At 37.0% G+C, this 20,019-nt stretch overlaps 1 protein-coding gene across 1 annotated transcript in view; it reads right to left on the bottom strand.

Annotated features, from left to right (window-relative positions):
- The window catches only part of rcl1 (RNA terminal phosphate cyclase-like 1), a 56,711-nt gene that overhangs the window by 24,639 nt on the left and 12,053 nt on the right, over nucleotides 1–20,019 (bottom strand). Inside the window, exons 2-3 of the mRNA XM_069920538.1 lie at nucleotides 3,980–4,051; nucleotides 1,403–1,578 (exon numbers count right to left, since the gene is read on the bottom strand). Coding sequence (XP_069776639.1) covers nucleotides 1,403–1,578; nucleotides 3,980–4,051 — 248 coding nt within the window. The remainder of the gene's footprint in view (nucleotides 1–1,402; nucleotides 1,579–3,979; nucleotides 4,052–20,019) is intronic.

Below are 20,019 nucleotides of genomic sequence, written 5' to 3'. Positions count from 1 at the left end.
TATTTTCTTGTGTCACTTTGTCCATGTTGCCCAATTAACCCTCAACCTCCAGTTCGTTTCAAATGACGGGAGAAAACCGGAGCACAGGAAGAAACCCACGGAGACACAGAGAGATGTGGAAACTCCTTACAACCTAGTCTCTCTCTCTCTCTCACGCCCATTAACTCTCCCTCATTCTCCTACCTCTCACCTATACTAGGGGCAATTTAACCCTACCTTTGGGATGCAGGGAGAAACTGAAGTACTTGAAGGAAACTCGCATGGTTTCATGGAGAAGGTGTAAACACCACAAGATTCAGCACCAGAGGTCAAGATTGAACTTGAGTTGCTGGAGTGCAAGGCAGCAGTCCCAAGTTCCACCCCACCCACCCCCCCCCCCAAACAATCGTTCACTGCAATTCATTACTCAATTGGTAAGGCTGCAATCCGTTGGTTGTAAGATCATTTAGCTGTCTTTCATATGCTGGTTAGTGTGTTTGCAGCAGGTCGAGGCTGGCAGCTTATTTTTGGCATACTTGGTGCCACTCCAACATGTCTTTTACTACTTGTTCGACCAGGATTGATCCCTTAAATTGTCAGCAGTGGCAGAATGAAGAGGGATGTGCCAGGCCTTGAGATTAGGGGTTGTGATTGTACATTTATCATTTTTTTTTAATATAAAAAGTGTAGGTCAGTCAATACAGGGGTTATTTTTGACTTTGGTAATGATAGTGCAAGAGCAGGAGATACTTTGCAAAGTAAAGGCACCACAAAAGCAAGAACAACACAAGTTAAAGGGGAAAACTTGATGCTTTATGACAAAAAGACTCAGGCAAAAGGATTGTACTCAAGCATATCTGAATTTAAAAAAGGAAAGTCCCATTTTAAGGTAGGATTCAGAGCAACAGGCTTCAGGAATATCCCGAGAGGGAATGGAATGAGAATTGTTCTTCAAAATTAAGGAATAAGTAGGCTCCTCAGCACAAAGACCACATTCCATGGGTCAAGCACAGGTACAGAAGTGTAGTGTACCATGATCTTACTGGGCAGACAAGTCAATCACCTGAACTCAGAAGTCACAGAGCAAGTCAAATCATGATGTGACACTTTGAGAATGTGATTGCGTTGGTAATAATGATGTCCACAAAGCTAACCATGTTGGAAAAACTTGTTTCAGCTATTTTCCTCAATTAAATCTACCTTCCCAGTCTGGCCATTGTATGATCCCATTTGAGCCTAACAAGCTATTCAAACCACCACTAACAGTTCATCAAGAACAGCCAACACCAACCATCTCAGTGCACCTGGAGATAAGTAGCAAGCAAAATTTAGGACTTTTTTTTTCTACACTAACCAGTTTAAACTACCATCATTGTCGCCATATCAATGCGCAAATGAAATGTCTCTTAAATTTTTGCCTTACTGAAGGATCCTTTTGATCATTGGTGACACCTTTCAAGATGGCCTTTAATGGACTCTTACAAAATGGAGCCAGACAGAGCAAGGCTTCTAGGTAATAACCAATGGAACGGTGAGGATGACAATCATGTTCAACTGCTCCTCCGCGTAGAAGGCCTGGTTGGTAATAGAGTGTAGTACCTGAAAGAAGCAAAGAAACCTCTTAAAATAAATCAGAAAAAATAATTAATCAAGCATTTTCAATGTGAGATTAAATGGAAAATGCTGGGCTTGTTCCACTTGCCTAGATTTAGTCCATCTCCTTTAAACCTTTCCAATTCATACATCTGCCAAATGCCTTTTGAACTGTAATTACATCCATTTCTACACTTCTTCTGGTAGCTGGTTCTAAACACTGACTACCTAAGTGAAAAAGTTGTTCCTCAAGTCTCTCTTGAATCTCTTCTGGAATCATCTACCTTGGGAAATGAAAGGTGAACATTCACTTTGTCCATACCTCTTAAGGTTGTTTTGCTCTCTGTAAGGTCACCCCCACAGCCTCCTATGTTTTGGCAAATAAAAGACCAGCTTATCCAACTTCTCTCCCTATAACTCAACGACTCCAGTTTGAACAATATCCTGGTAAATCTCTTCACCCTTCCTATACCCTTATGCATCTGAACCCCTAGATCTCAGTTCTAAAACACTTCTCAGAGCACTGACATTTACTGCATAAGATTTACCCTGATTTGACTTATTAAAGTGTAACACCTCACACATATCAGTTAAATTCTATTTGCCTCTCCTTGGCCCACATTTCCAACTAATCTGGATGCTGTTGTAAACTTAGCTATCCTTCCTCACCATCCACTTTCCTATCAAGTTTTCTCCCAGCATGGTCAATGTGAGCACCTTCATCGAAGTAGACAGACTTGTGCCTCCCTTCCAAAATTTAGCCATATTATCAAGGAAGGCCATCAAACAATCTTCCAGAGTGATAACAGAGCTCACAGCTATAATTGATCCAATGGCCTAGGACAACCATTATCAACTCTTTTTTGGCTATGGCCCCTTAAGACTCTGCTCAAAGCTTATGGGCTCTCTTCCCTATGAAGTAGTAGTTCAGTTGGTTTCTTCCATACTTCTCTCCTACTGACTTACATAAAAAACAAATATTTTATGATTTCAGTCTGTTTTTCCACCACCCCCCCCCCCAACCTTAAATGAGCTGTGGCCCAGTGGGGTGGGTGGGGGCTGTCTGGCCCCCATTGAGAATGGCTGGCCGAGGAGGCAGGTGACACACATAACAATTTGTTATTAAGAATAATGAGTAAATTGGAAATACTGGTAAATACCATGATGTAGTGAATTTATTACACAATAGACCACAGACTGAACTTAAATATTGGATAGAAAAGCAACTAATTAGCTTCCCTTCCAATGAGTCACACCTCCTACCAAAGTAATCATGATGGCTGCTCCAAACCTACCATGGGTGCAATGTGCACCATCCACAAAGTGCTCTGTAGTTGCTCAGCTACACTATTCCACCAGCACTTCCCAAGCCTACAACTTGTCTGTCCAAAGAGAAGGGCTGTTGGCATATGGGAACACCACGCTCTCCTCCAAAATGACACACCATCCCAGCTTGGAAATCCTTCATTTTCTTGGAACTCAAAATCCTGGAATTGCATAGCAAGCAACACAATAGAAATGCTTTCATCAGAAAGACTGCAGCAATACAAGGAAGCTCACCATTACCTACACAAGGACAATTTGAGATGGGCAATCAAATAAGAAAATGGATATTCCATGTGCTGAAAAATCATGTGTGACACTTATTTGATTTCTTTTCCAAAGGTCAAACTTCTCACAGTACAGATATGTCAGCAAGACTGATTGAAAGCTTCTGTCTGACACCTTTGTTCAGATGGAGGAGATTCATCCATAAGCCCAGACTTCTGGTAACAATGATCAGTGAATGAATAGCCAGAGTCCAAACTTATTTATGGTTCACACTCAAAAGCCGCTTTCAGGGGCTTGGACACAGATAATGCGCCGGCAGACACAGCTGGGGGAGTGCAGCTGGGACGTTCAGGTGGCCGCAGAGAATACGCCTTTCTGTCACCTGAACGTGCTGGCTGAAGGAGATCTGTGTCTAAGTGAACCCTGGTTCCTGTGGACTGTGGCCATAGTCCCACTGCTGCTTTCAGGTGCAACGGGGGATTCTCGGAGTCGGAGATTATACCTATAGGAGGAGGGTTGGGTAAGTGCTCCTCCTGGCCGGGTTCTCCTCTTTCAGGTGGCCTCCTGTCAGCCGCATAGGGGTAGAATATGCAGCTTTACATCAGGGTATTTTGGCCACCTGAAAGTGCCTAAAGAGTACATTTACAAGAATCACACTATTATGACTCGAGAGTACAGAACCTTAAAATAAATGAAACACCTCTACTACCAGAAACATTTTATATTATTTCATACATTGAAAGTCTGTTGCTTCTGGTAAACTACGACTTTCATAAAATATGTATGGGGGAAAAAACCTCACATTTTTCAGAGCACATCTGAAACTGAAGGCCATTTCTACTGAAACATCACTTACCCGTTTCATTGATTTCAATTCGGGAACCATTTGTTAGTTTGTCCATCAGCCGAATGAAGCTTGCTTCGAAATCTGGAAATATAAATCACAAAGACACCTGGATGTGATCAAACACTTTTAAGAGTCCACTTTTAAAAATTTAAAGGCCTTGTTGCCAGAATTGCTTCAATGCCCAACACAAAACTTCCTGGTGCTCCTGTGGCTAGGTTTATTGGGATGTTCTCACTGCTCACAGTACAAGACATCATGCTGGTTTAGACGTGAACAAGCCTTCTGGCTGAGGAGTCACGTGATGGAGTAGTGGCCGGACGGTGAACTCCAGCCCTCTCCAGAAAAGTCGGGAAAAACGAGAGAAAGTACAAAGGCACAGAAATACAAGTTAAAGAAAAGTGAATATAAAGGTGGAAAGAAGATGGAGACAAAAGGAGAAAAATCAAAATCAACGGAAAGAAGAGAGGAAGAGAAGACAACGGAGGAAAAAGGTGAAGGCCTTACCTGTCCGAAGAGGCCCGCTGTGGAGAGAAGACCCCACTACCTCAGGTCGGTAGAAAGAGAACTACAACAATGGCTCACAGAGCCGAGTAAAAGTGCGCAACCGCGCATGCGCGAGGAGTCGCGCATGCGCGATGCGCATACAAAAAAACACACCGACGGGAGGGGGGACCAGCTGGGGAGTCGATCTCCACAGCCGGCAACGACAGCTGCAGAACACCTGCAGCAAGAAGACACCACAGAAGACAATGGAAACAAGAAAGAAGAGGAGGAAAGGGCAGCAAAGAAACAACAGATGGTCAACCTAGAGGAAGAAGAAGAGGAAGAGGAAGAGTACAGGGAAATAGAAGAAGAAAAGATAGGCAAGGTAAAGGAGGTACTTGCTCTTGTTAGAGGATACATGGAGTCATTTAAAGAATGGCAAACACAGGAATTCAATGATTTAAGAAGAAGAATAAACAACACAGAAAAGAAAATAAATAAAATGGATATGACCTTAACAGAAATGGGGAAAAAAATGGACAAGATGGAAGAACGGGCAATAGCAGCAGAAATGGAGGTAGAAGACTTAAAAAAGAAATTGGAGGAATCTAATAAAAAAACTAAAGAGACACAAGAATTACTAGCCCAAAAAATAGATATAATGGAAAATTATAACAGAAGAAATAACATAAAGATAGTGGGCCTTAAGGAAGATGTAGAAGGCAAGAATATGAGGGAGTTTATAAAAGAATGGATCCCTAAGGCCCTAGGATGTCCAGAACTACAGCAAGAAATGGAAATAGAAAGGGCACATAGAGCATTGGCCCCTAAACCACAACCACAACAAAAACCAAGATCTATTGTAGTAAAATTCCTAAGATATACTACAAGAGAAAAGGTGCTGGAGAAGACAATGGAAAAAGTAAGAGAGGGCAACAAACCACTGGAGTATAAAGGGCAAAAAATCTTCATTTATCCAGATATAAGCTTTGAACTCCTAAAGAAGAGAAAAGAGTTCAATGCAGCAAAAGCGATTTTATGGAAGAAAGGATATAAATTTACACTGAAGCATCCTGCGGTATTGAAAATATTTATTCCAGGACAACAAAACAGACTATTCTCGGATCCAGAAGAAGCACGAAAATTTGCAGAACAATTACAAAAATAGACTGAGGGATGAAGACGGGTAATGAGAGCAAAAATTATCACGATTGATATGTATGTGGGTAAAGACAAAAATAGACTGAGGGATGAAGACGGGTAAGGAGGGTAAAAATGACCACGATTGATATGTATGCGGGTAAAGAGGTATAAGAGTGAATAGAGACAACGGGCATATGTGAAAGTATCTGTAATTAGAGGAAAACATAGAAAGTATAGACAAGAATTAATAAGGGAAGGTAATGGAATAGAGAGAATAAGGAGGGAACTAAAAGAGTGACCTTTGTGACATATAAAAAACGAAATCTTTTCTGGGGGGGGCTGGGTGGGGGGAAAAGAGCGGTCACTGCAAAATCAGTTGACGCTTGCGAGTGGATTCGCAAATCCAAATGGAGAGGGGAGATGTGGTTGTCCGACAAGGGATAAAGGGCAACTCAGGAGGGGAAGGGGAGATTGGGGATAAAGAAGATAGAAATAGGAGAATAAGGAAAATGTTGGATGTTGTAGGAATGTTGTCTGGTAAAGAGTTGAAAATAAGAAAACAGAAATGGAAAAGGAGGAAAGGTAATGATGGAAAAACGGAAAGAGAAGATAAACAAAATATAAAATGGCTACGCTGAACTATATGACTCTAAATATTAATGGAATACATAACCAAATTAAAAGGAAGAAACTACTAAATTTACTGAAAAAGGAAAAAATAGATATAGCATTTGTCCAAGAAACACATTTAACTGAATTGGAGCACAAGAAATTAAAGAGAGATTGGGTAGGACATGTAACAGCAGCATCGTATAATTCAAAAGCAAGAGGAGTGGCTATATTAATTAGCAAAAATGTGCCATTTAAAATAGAAGAGGAAATAATAGATCCAGCAGGGAGATATGTTATGATAAAATGTCAGATATATTCAGAGCTTTGGAATCTACTTAATATATATTCACCTAACGAAGAAGATCAAAAGTTTATGCAAGATATCTTTTTGAAGGTAGCTAATACGCAAGGGAACATACTAATAGGAGGGGATTTCAATCTGAATTTGGATCAAATATGGATAAAACGGGGAAAAAAATTAACAGGAAGAACAAAGTAACCAAATTTATAATTAAATCAATGCAAGAAATGAAACTTGTGGACATATGGAGGAAACAAAACCCAAAAGAAAAGGAATACTCATACTACTCGACTAGACATAAAACATACTCAAGGATAGACCTATTCCTGTTATCAGCCCACATACAAGGGAGAGTTAGGAAAACGGAATATAAAGCTAGACTATTATCGGACCACTCACCCCTGTTATTGGCAATAGAGCTAGAAGACATCCCTCCAAGAATGTATAGATGGAGATTAAACCCCATGCTACTTAAAAGACAGGATTTTAGAGAATTTATTGAAAAACAATTAAAAATGTACTTTGAAGTAAATACGGAATCAGTGGAAGATAAGTTTATACTATGGGACGCAATGAAAGCATTCATTAGAGGGCAAATAATAAGTTATGCAACCAAGATGAAGAAGGACTATAATCAGGAAACAGAGCAGTTGGAAAGGGAAATAATAAACATAGAAAAAAAATTAGCAATAAAGGAAGATACAACCAAAAGAAGAGAATTGGCGGATAAAAAAATAAAATATGAAACATTACAAACATATAAGGTGGAGAAGAATATAATGAAGACAAAACAGAAATATTATGAACTAGGGGAAAAAACACACAAAATCCTAGCATGGCAGCTTAAGACAGAGCAAACTAAGAAAACGGTATTGGCAACAAGGAAAAAAGACAAACAAATTACATATAATCCAAAAGAAATTAAGGAAAACTTCAGAGAATTCTATGAACAATTATACCGAACCGAAAACGAAGGGAAAGAAGGGAAAATAGATGAATTTTTGACTAAAATTGAACTACCAAAACTACAAATAGAGGAACAAAATAAATTAACAGAACCATTTGGAACAGTAGAAATACAAGAGATAATAAAAAATTTACCAAACAATAAGACACCAGGAGAGGATGGACTCCCAATAGAATTCTACAAAACATTTAAAGACCTAATAATACCGCCCCTCCTGGATGTAATCAACCAGATTGATGAGACACAAAACTTACCAGATTCATGTAAAACAGCAATAATTACAGTGATACTAAAACAAGGGAAAGATCCACTCTCACCAGCGTCATATAGACCAATATCTTTGCTAAACACAGATTATAAGATAATAGCTAAACTATTAGCGAACAGATTAGCAGAACAGGTACCGAAAATGGTAAATTTAGACCAAACTGGATTTATCAAAAAAAGACGCACAACAGACAATATTTGTAAATTTATTAACTTAATTCATGCAGTAGAAGGAAATAAAGCACCGGCAGTAGCAGTTGCTTTAGACGCAGAGAAGGCCTTCGACAGAGTAGAATGGAATTACTTGTTCAAAGTATTGCAAAAATTCAGTTTACCGGAGAAGTATATTAATTGGATTAAAGCATTATATAAGGGACCGTTAGCGAAAGTGACAGTAAATGGACATGTATCAAAGCAATTTAACTTAAGCAGGTCAACGCGGCAGGGATGCCCACTATCACCATTATTGTTTGCGCTAGCTATAGAACCACTAGCAGAATCGATAAGAAGAGATAATAATATAAAAGGAATAAAAATAAAAGACAGGGAATATAAAATCAGTCTGTTTGCGGATGATGTGATAGTGTACTTAACAGAACCAGAACTATCAATAAAAGAACTATATAAGAAATTGAAGGAATATGGAGAAGTGTCGGGATACAAGATAAACGTAAATAAAAGTGAAGCAATGCCTATGAATAACGCGGATTTCTCAAAATTTAAGGAGGAATCCCCATTCAGATGGCAAACGCAGGCAATAAGATACCTAGGTGTGCAAATAAACAAAAATCTAGGCCAATTATATAAACTCAATTACAATCCACTAATGAAAAAACTACAGGACGATTTAGAGCATTGGAAAGAGCTACCACTAACACTGATAGGAAGGATAAACTGTATTAAAATGAACATTTTTCCAAGGATACTATACTTATTTCAGGCATTGCCAATACAACTGACAGAAAAATTCTTCAAAGAGTTAAAGAAAATAATAAGGAGATTTTTATGGAGAGGGGGGAAACCGAGGATAGCACTAGACAAATTAACAGAATGGTATAAACAAGGAGGCTTACAATTGCCAAACTTCAAAAATTATTATAGAGCCGCACAATTAAGGTACCTATCAGATTTTTATCAAACAAGGGAAAAACCAGACTGGACGAGACTAGAATTAGATAAAATAGGGGAAAAGATACCTGAACACATATTATATAAATGGGACGAAAAATTGGTACAACATAGAACTTCTCCAGTATTACACCATCTCCTCAATATATGGAAGAAGATACATGTAGAAAGAAATAAAATAAATTACCAAATACCAAAACTAATATTGACGCAAAATAAGCTACTCCCTTTTACAATAGACAACCTTGCCTTTAGAAAATGGGAAAAAAAAGGGATTAAAAGAATAGAAAATTGTTTTTCAGGAAGTAGATTCTTATCCTTTGAACAAATGAGAGATAAGTACAATATAACGGGAGATACAGCGCTGGCATATTACCAACTGAGATCCTACTTGAAAGATAAATTAGGAAGCAACTTGAGTTTACCAGAGGGAAGTAACCTTGAATATGTGATTACAGATACAATGTTAATCAAAAGATTTATAAAAAATATGTATATTAAACTGCAAGAAAAGGAAAATGAGGAAACAAATGGTAAAACTAAACAAAAATGGGAACAAGATTTAAATATAAAGATAAAAAAGGAAACATGGGAGAAGTTATGCTCTGGAACGATGAGAAATACAATAAATACGAGGCTGCGTATGATACAATATAATTGGTTACACAGACTATACATTACACCGCAAAAGTTAAATAAATGGGACCCAACAGTATCTGATAGATGTTTTCGATGTAAAAAAGAAAGGGGAACAACAATTCATGCAATCTGGACATGTGAGAGAGTAGAAAAATTTTGGGATGATCTCAATCAGATATTAAATAAAATAACAGAAAACAATATACCAAAGAATCCAGAGATCTTTCTCCTAAGTAACATAAAAAATAAAGAATTTGGAATTGACTTGGAGGATGCACAAAAAAGATTTGTTAAGATAGCCCTAGCTGTAGCAAAAAAATGTATTATGTCAACCTGGAAATTGGAAGATAATTTGAAAATACAACAATGGTATATAGAAATGAATAAATGTATTCCATTAGAAAAAATAACATATAGTTTAAGAAATAATATTGAAATATTCGAACAAGTATGGGAGCCTTACATTAAATACAATAGCGAAAACCTACCGGGAACAAACATTACCTAAGTTGATGGAAGGAGAAGAGAAGAAAAAAATGGACTCAGTAGAATTTCTGGTGTATTTTTGTTGAATGACAACATTGTCTAACTGAATTAATGCAACCTAGATTGTATAACTAAAATGGATGAGAGGGGGGAGGGATGGGGGGGTGGCTTGGGAGGAGGGAGGGGGGAGGGAGAAAAAGTCACTGTAAATGTGTGGAAAAGAAAAAGTGTATATCATGGCTATTGTGATTTATGGTGTGAAAAATAAAAAATTAAAAAAAAAAAAAAAAAAAAAAAAAAACAAGCCTTCTGGCTGCCACATAGATTTCAACAGGTCAGGGAAACCAGCTCCTCTGACCAATAAAAAAATTCAAATTCTTCTCATTTAAAGACAGAACCTTGCACTACTATTTGTATTGGCATTTCACAAATCTCGTAAAAAAACAAATGTAAATTATTGGAGATGATGGAAATCGGAAATAAAATAGAATTCTGGAAATGCAAAGCAAGTCAAGCAGTAGCTTGGTGCAAGAGAGAATTACAGTAAAATCCCTGTTATCCAGAATTTTTCAAGCAACCAGCAAAAAAAAATGCGGAAAATGAATAGGTAAAAAAATACAGATTTAAAAATGGCACACCTTGCTGTTAATTTGCCAATCACGCAACACACAATCTCAAGCAATTTGAAAACTAATTTAGCTGACATCTATCAATCCCCATAAAGTGCTGACTACCAAGGTTTTTACTGTAATATTTCAAGTCCATGATTTACATCAGAACATAGCAATTTGGGAGGAGTCACGTGATGGAGTAGTGGCCGGACGGTGAACTCCAGCCCTCTCCAGAAAAGTCGGAAAAAACAAAGGAAAACACAAAAGCACAAAAATAAAAATAAAGTAAAGTGAGTATAAAGGTGGAAAGAAGATGGCGACGAAAAAAGAAAAATCGAAACCAACGGTAAGAAGAGAGGAAGAGAAGACAACGGAAGAAGAAGGAGAAGGCCTTAACTGTTCGAAGAGGCCCGCGGTGGAAAGAGAAACCCGCTCCCTCGGGTCGGTAGAAAGTGGACTACAAAAATGGCTCGCTGAGCCGAGTAAAAGTGCGCAACCGCGCATGCAAAAAAACACACCGACGGGAGGGGTGACCAGCTGGGGAGTCGATCTCCACAGCCGGCAATGACAGCTGCAGAACAGCTGCAGCAAGAGGAGAATATAGAAGACAACGAAAACAAGAAAGAAGAGAAGAAAAGGACAACAAAGAAACAACAGATGGCCAACCCAGAGGAAGAAGAAGAGGAAGAGTACAGTGAAATAGAAGAAGGGAAAGGCAAGATAAAGGATATACTTTCTCTTATTAAAGAATACATGGAGTCATTTAAAGAATGGCAAGCGCAAGAATTTAATGATTTAAGAAGAAGAATAAACAATACAGAAAATGAATAAAATAGATATGACCTTATCAGAAATGGGAAAAAGAATGGACAAGGTGGAAGAACGAGAAGCAGCAGTAGAAATGGAGGTAGAGGACTTAAAAAAGAAATTAGAGGAATCTAATAAAAAAGTTAAAGAGACACAAGAACTGTTAGCTCAGAAAATAGATATAATGGAAAATTATAACAGAAGAAATAACATAAAGATAGTGGGCCTTAAGGAAGATGAAGAAGGCAAGAATATGAGAGAGTTTATAAAAGATTGGATCCCTAGGATCCTAGGATGTCCAGAACTACAGCAAGAAATGGAAATAGAAAGGGCACATAGAGCAGTGGCCTTTAAACCACAACCACAACAAAAGCCAAGATCTATTTTAGTAAAATTCCTAAGATATACTACAAGAGAAAAGGTACTGGAGAAAACAATGGAAAAAGTAAGAGAGGGCAACAAGCCACTGGAGTACAAAGGGCAAAAAATCTTCATTTATCCAGATATAAGTTTTGAACTCCTGAAGAAGAGGAAGGAGTTCAATACATTGAAAACGATCTTATGGGAAAAAAACTATTCTTGGATCCAGAGGAAGCAAGGAAATTTGCAGAACAACTACAAAACAAACAGAGAGATGAAGACATGTACTAAGAGTAAAAATGACCACAATTTATATGTATGTGGGTAAAGAGGTATATGTGTGTATATGTATAATGTGCATACATGAATGTATCCGTATTTAGAGGAAAATATAGATAGTATAGACAAGAATTAATAAGGGAAGGAAATGGAATAGAGGGAATAAGGAGGGAATTAAAAGAGTGACCTTTGTTACATATGAAAAGTGAAATATTTTCTGGGGGGGCTGGGTGGGGAGGAGTTACGGTCACTGCAAAATCAGCTGACGCTTGCGAGTGAATTCGCAAATCCAAATGGAAAGGGGAGATGAGGTTGTCCGACAAGGGATAAAGGACAACTCAGGAGGGGAAGGGGAGATTGGGGCTAAAGAAGTTTTAAATAGGAGAATAAGGAAAATGTTTGATGTTTTAGGAATGTTGTCTTATAAAGGGTTCAAAACAAGAAAACAGAAATGGATAAGAAGGAAAGGTAATGATGGAGAAACGGAAAGGGAAGATAAACAAAATATAAAATGGCTACGTTGAACTATATGACATTAAATATTAATGGAATACATAACCAAATTAAAAGGAAGAAACTGCTAAATTTACTGAAAAAAGAAAAAATTGATATAGCATTTGTGCAAGAAACACATTTAACTGAATTGGAGCACAAGAAATTAAAGAGAGATTGGGTAGGACACGTAACAGCAGCATCGTATAATTCAAAAGCAAGAGGAGTAGCTATATTAATTAGTAAAAATGTGCCATTTAAAATAGAAGAGGAAATAATAGATCCAGCAGGGAGATATGTAATGATAAAATGTCAGATATATTCGGAGTTTTGGAATCTACTCAATGTATATTCACCTAACGAAGAAGATCAAAAGTTTATGCAAGATATCTTTTTGAAGATAGCAGATACGCAAGGGAACATATTAATAGGAGGGGATTTCAACCTGAATTTGGATGCAAATATGGACAAAACTGGGAAAAAAATTAACAGAAAGAACAAAGTAACCAAATTTATAATTAAATCAATGCAAGAAATGCAACTTTTGGATATATGGAGGTAACAACACCCAAAGGAAAAGGAATATTCATATTACTCGGCTAGACATAAAACATACTCAAGAATAGACCTATTTTTGTTAACAGCTCGTATGCAAGATAGAGTAAGAAAAACAGAATATAAAGCTAGAATACTATTGGACCATTCACCCTTAATATTGACAGTAAAGTTACAGGACATCCCTCCAAGAATGTATAGATGGAGATTAAACCCCATGTTACTTAAAAGGCAGGATTTTAGAGAATTTATTGAAAAACAAATTAAAATGTGTTTTGAAATAAATACGAAATCAGTGAAAGATAAGTTTATACTATGGGATGCAATGAAAGCATTCATTAGAGGGCAAATAATAAGTTATGTAACCAAGATGAAGAAGGACTATAATCAGGAAACAGAGCAGTTGGAAAGGGAAATAGTCAATATAGAAAAAGAATTAGCAATGAAGGAAGATACAACTAAAAGAAGAGAATTGGCGGATAAAAAAATAAAATATGAAACACTACAAACATATGAGGTGGAGAAGAATATAATGAAGACAAAACAGAAATATTATGAACTAGGTGAAAAAACGCACAAAATCCTAGCATGGCAGCTTAAGACAGAACAAGCTAAGAAAATGGTATTGGCATCAAGGAAAAAAGACACACAAATTACATATAATCCAAAAGAAATTAAGGAAAACTTTAGAGAATTCTATGAACAATTATACTGAACTGAAAATGACAGGAAAGAAGGGAAAATAGATGAATTTCTAACTAAAATTGAACTACCAAAACTACAAATAGAGGAACAAAATAAATTAACAGAGCCATTTGGAATAGTAGAAATACAAGAGATAATAAAAAAATTACCAAATAATAAGACACCAGGAGAGGATGGATTCCCAATAGAATTCTATAAAACATTTAAAGACTTATTAATTCCGCCCCTCCTGGAAGTAATCAACCAGATTGATAAAACACAAAGCTTACCAGATTCATGTAAAACAGCAATAATTTCAGTAATACTAAAGTAAGGGAAAGATCCACTCACACCAGCATCATATAGACCAATATCTTTACTTAACACAGATTATAAGATAATAGCTAAACTATTAGCAAACAGATTATGTACCGAAAATGGTAAATCTAGACCAAACTGGATTTATCAAAAAAAGACGCACAACAGACAATACTTGTAAATTTATTAACTTAATTCATGCAGTAGAAGGGAATAAAGCACCAACAGTAGCAGTTGCTTTAGACTCAGAGAAGGCTTTTGACAGAGTAGAATGGAATTATTTGTTCAAAGTATTGCAAAAATTCAGTTTACCGGAGAAGTATATTAATTGGATTAAAGCATTATATAAGGGACCATTAGCGAAAGTGACAGTAAATGGACATGTATCAAAGCAATTTAACTTAAGCAGGTCAACACGGCAGGGATGCCCACTATCACCTTTATTGTTTGCGTTAGCTATAGAACCACTAGCAGAATTGATAAGAACAGAAAATAATATAAAAGGGATAAAAATAAAAGACAAGGAATATAAAATCAGTTTATTTGCAGATGATGTTATAGTATACTTAACAGAACCAGAACTATCAATAAAAGAATTATATAAGAAATTGAAGGAATATGGAGAAGTGTCGGGTTACAAGATTAACGCAAATAAAAGTGAAGCAATGCCCATGAATAATGCGGATTTCTCAAAATTTAAGAAGGAATCACCATTTAGATGGCAAATGCAAGCAATAAGATACCTAGGTGTACAAATAAATAAAAATCTCGGCCAACTATATAAACTCAATTATTATCCATTAATGAAAAAATTACAGGACGATTTAGAGCATTGGAAAGATTTACCACTAACACTAATAGGAAGGATAAACTGTATTAAAATGAACATTTTTCCAAGGATATTATACCTATTTCAGGCATTGCCAATACAACTGACAGAGAAATTCTTCAAGGAGTTAAAGAAAATAATAAGGAAATTTTTATGGAAAGGGGGGAAACCGAGGATAGCACTAGATAAATTAACAGAATGGTATAAACAAGGAGGCTAACAACTGCCAAACTTTAAAAATTATTATAGAGCCGCACAATTAAGATACCTATCAGATTTTTATCAAACAAGGGAAAAGCCAGATTGGACTAGATTAGAATTAGATAAAATAGGGGAAAAGATACCTGAACACATATATAAATGGGATGAAAAATTGGTACAACATAGAAGTTCTCCAGTATTACATCATCTACTCAATATTTGGAAGAAGATTCATGTAGAAAGAAATAAAACAAATTATCAATTACCAAAAATAATATTGACGCAAAACAAGTTACTCCCTTTTACAATAGATAACCTTTCCTTTAGAGAATGGGAGAAAAAAGGGATTAAAAGAATAGAAAATTGTTTTTCAGGAAATAGATTCTTATCCTTTGAACAAATGAAAGATAAATACAATATAACTCAAGATACAGCGCTGGCATATTACCAATTGAGATCCTACTTGAAGGATAAATTAGGAAGCAGTTTGAGTTTGCCAGAGGGAAGTAACTTTGAATATGTGATTATAGATACAATGATAATCAAAAGATTTATAACAAATATGTATATTAAACTGCAAGAAAAGGAGAATGAGGAAACAAATGGTAAAACTAAACAAAAATGGGAACAAGATTTAAATATAAAGATAAAAAAGGAAACATGGGTGAAGTTATGCTCTGGAACGATGAGAAATACAATAAATACGAGGTTACGTATGATACAATATAACTGGATACACAGGCTATACATTACACCTCAAAAGTTAAATAAATGGGACCCAACAGTATCTGATAGATGTTTTCGATGTAAAAAAGAAATGGGAACAACAATTCATGCAATCTGGACATGTGAGAAAGTAGAAAAATTTTGGGAAGATCTAAATCAGATATTAAATAAAATTACAGAAAACAATATACCAAAGAATCCAGAGATCTTCCTCCTAAGTAACATAAAAAACAAAGAATTTGGAATTGATTTGGAGGATGCACAAAAAAGATTTGTTAAGATAGCTCTAGCCGTAGAAAAAAAATGTATTATGTCAACCTGGAAATTGGAAGATAATTTGAAAATACAACAATGGTATATGGAAATGAATAAATGTATTCAATTGGAAAAAATAACATATAGTTTAAGAAATAATATTGAAATATTCGAACAAATATGGGAGCCTTACATTAAACACAATAGCGGAAACCTACCGGGGACAATCACTACCTAAGTTAACGGAAGGAAAAGGAAATGAAAAGAATGGACTCAGTGGAATTTCTGGTGTATTTTTATTGAATGACAACATTGTCTGACTGGTTTAATGTATCCTAGATTTTATACCTTAAATGGACGGGAGGGGAGAGGTAGGGAGGGTGGGATGGGAGGAGGGAGGGGGGATATATGTGTGAAAAGAAAAAAGTGTGTATCATGGTTAATGTGATTTATGGTGTGAAAAATAAAAAAATTTTAAAAAAAAGAACATAGCAATTTGCCAACACCAATAATAACTATCATTAGAATTTTAGCTATACATTGAGAATGGCCCTAAGTAGACTCAGTATTGGGTATTAGTTATACAGCAAATGTAGAAGATTCTCACAAAGAACAACAAAGGGTTGCAAAGAGTAATTTCTAAAATTACTACCTTAAACTCCAGCTATTTTTTTTTGGTATAGGCTTGCTGTTGGCTGAAATTTGAACAAACTATAATGGATTTCAAATGAGCTTTTATGGCTTGTGTAATGCTATGGATTCCTTACATAATGGTCAAGGTTAATATATATCATCAATTATGTTCTGGGCATATGTCTTCACTGTGGAAAATATTAGTAGCATACTCTAATGGCTCTCAGAAGAGAAATGAGTGTAGTTAAGATCACATGAGAGAAAGTAGTTGGGAAGCTAAATGATCCAAGGGTAGATAAGTCTTCCAGACTGGATGGAATACACCCTCAGGTTCTGAAGGAGGAAGCTGTGGAGATTGGGGAGGAATTGGTAATGATCTTCCAGGAATCAATGGATTCTGGCATGGTTCCAGTGGACTGGAGGATCGTGGCTGTCACTGCCATTCCGGAATGCAGCAAGGCAGCAGAAAGGAAATTATAGACCTATTAGCCGGACGTCACTGGGTGGGGAGCTATTGAAGTTGATTGTTAAGATGAGGTGACGGAATACCTGGAGGTGCATGTGAAGATAAGACCCAAATCAGCATGGTTCCCTTAACAGAAAATCATGCCTGACAAATCTATTGAAATCTTTTAAAGAGATCACAATTAGGATGGACAGGGGAGATGCAGTGGATGTTGTGTATTTGGACTTTCAAAAGCCCTTTGACAAGGTGCCCCACACAAGCCCACTAAAACAGATGAGAGCCCATGTAATTATAGGAAGGATACTAGTATGGGTAGAGCATTGGCTGATCAGCAGGAAACAGAGTAAGTATAAAGGGATACTATTCTGGTTGGCTACCAGTTACCTGTGGTATTCTGCAGGAGTCAGTGTTTGGGCTGCTTCTTTTTACGTTGTATATAAATGATTTGGATTATAAAATAAATGGCTTTATGGCTAAATTTTCGAATGATAACAAAATAGGCAGTCAGGCAGGCTGAGGATACAGAAAGGCTGCCCAGAGATTTGGATAGATTAGGAGAATGAGCAAAGTGGCAAATAAACTACAATGTTAGAATGTACAGGCATACCCTGGATAACATGGTTTTGAAAAGTGCGTGTTTTGACATAACATGGTTTGAAATTTCTGACCTGCAGTTTTAAATTTGCAACATTAAAAGTTTTATTGCTGTTGTTATTTAAATCACCTCATTATACTTTACAAGACTCTAGTTTAAAATATTTGAAATATAGACGCTGAGCTGTGAAATAGAGTTAAGTGGCTGTGGTGTAAGTTATTGCTGTCTCATCTGTGATCAGGCTCCCCGAGCTATCCCGCACCACACTGCCTTACAGTGAAGGGAATCTGGATTTTTCCATCTCTGCTCTGATATAATCAGATCAGCGAGTTTCCAATCACTAAATAATGCCATATGAATGGAGGGGAACCCCTAGAATATGCTGTAGAATAGAGAGTTAAGTGGCTGTGTTGAAAGTTATTGTTGTCCCCACTACGACTGGGCTCCCTGCACAATCCCACAGTGGTACCGATCTAAGTTTGGTAGAAGTCTCAAGTGAGCGATTTCAGAATCAGAATCTATTGTCCTAAACAAGTCATGAAATTTGGTGTCTTGTGGCAGCCATCATAGTGCAAATGTTCATATTATAACCATCTTACAACATTAAAAAAAAGTAAAAATAATAGTGTATGAAAAGAAAGGCAGTGTCCATGGTTCATTGATTATTCAGGAATCTTCTGGCAGTGGGGAAGAAGCAATCGTTATGCCGCTGAGTGCTCATCTTTAGGCTCCTGATGGTAGCAGAATGAAGAGGGCATGGTCTGGGTGGTGGGGATCTTTTGAGGATTTTTTTTTTTTTTTTTTTAAAGACACCACCTCATGTCGATGTCCTCGATGGAGTGAAGCCTGGTACCTGTGATGTCGCAGGCCAAGTTAACAACCCTCTGGAGTTTATTCTTGTCTGAGAGTTGGCACCTCCATACCAGGCAGTGATGCAACCAGCCAGAATGCTCTCCATGGTCCACCTGTAGAAGTTTACAAAAGTCTTTGGTGACCTACCAAAAACTCCTCTGACACCTCAAAGTATAACCTCTGGTGATTCTTCTTTGTGATTACATCAACATGGAGGCTCCAGGACAAATTCTCAGAGATGTGGACACCTAGGAATTTGAAGTTCTTGAGGCTCCCCACACAAATCTACATTAGACAAATATTTTCTTAAATAAATGATGTTCACTTATTGCCAAAAAAGATCTACTGCCAATAAAGATCAGTTTTATATAATCTCTTTTATAGGATTGGAACATAATTAAAGTGCATTGTAATAATGCTTTGAACAGCATGGTTTTCCATGGCACTGAACTTGCTTGGAACATATTAACCATGTTATATAGGATATACCTGTATATGGTCATGCACTTTGATAGAAGAAATAGATAAGCAGATTATTAAAATTCAAAATTTTAAGGTGCAAATGGACTTGGGAGTCTTCATGCATGATACCCGAAAGATTATCTTCCAGTTTGAGTTGGTGGTGAAGGCAAATACAATGTAAGCATTCATTTCTAGATGAAAAGCATACATGAGCAGGGGTGTAATGTTGAAACTTTATTAGGCACTGGTGAAGTCTCACTTGGAGTACTGTGTATTATTTTAGAGGCCCTATTTGAGAAAAGAAGTGCTGGCATTGGAGAGAGTTCAGTGAAGATTTACTACAGTGATACCAGAAATTAAATGGTTGGCAAATGAAGAACAATTGTCAGATCTTGGACTATAGTTGTTGGAGAACAGAAGGTTGGGGGGGGGGGGAGGCATTTTGAATACTGTAAGGCCTGGACAGAGTAGATGTGGCAAGGATATGTACCATGATATGGTATTCTAGGACAAGAGGGCACAACTTCAGGATAAAAGGACATAAATTTAAAACAGAAGGCTTTTTCACACCACAATGTAAAATGGAGATTCCCCGAGAACCCTCCTATGAAACTGAGATGAGAAATGGTCGGCCAAAAATTTTTTAAACGGGTCCGCGGTCCTCATACAAGGTGGGGTCGTGGACCCGGGAAGTTTTCCAGGACCACCTCTCCCTGCAATGTGAAAAGCCAAATGGCCAAGCAGGGAAGCCTTGTGATGTCAGCACTTGGGTGCTGTATCACGTAGGTGATTAAAATTAAAAGATACTTGCCACCAGAAAACAGCGGGCTGCTTCAGCATGTCGCAATGGCAGCACAATATGGGATGAATGGCCATCCTTGTTAACCATAATCTCTCA

Source organism: Narcine bancroftii, chromosome 1 (assembly GCF_036971445.1).
Source record: "Narcine bancroftii isolate sNarBan1 chromosome 1, sNarBan1.hap1, whole genome shotgun sequence".
Lineage (NCBI taxonomy): Eukaryota > Metazoa > Chordata > Chondrichthyes > Torpediniformes > Narcinidae > Narcine > Narcine bancroftii.
Note: the sequence above shows the minus strand (reverse complement) of the source record. Positions and strands in the feature narration are given on the sequence as shown.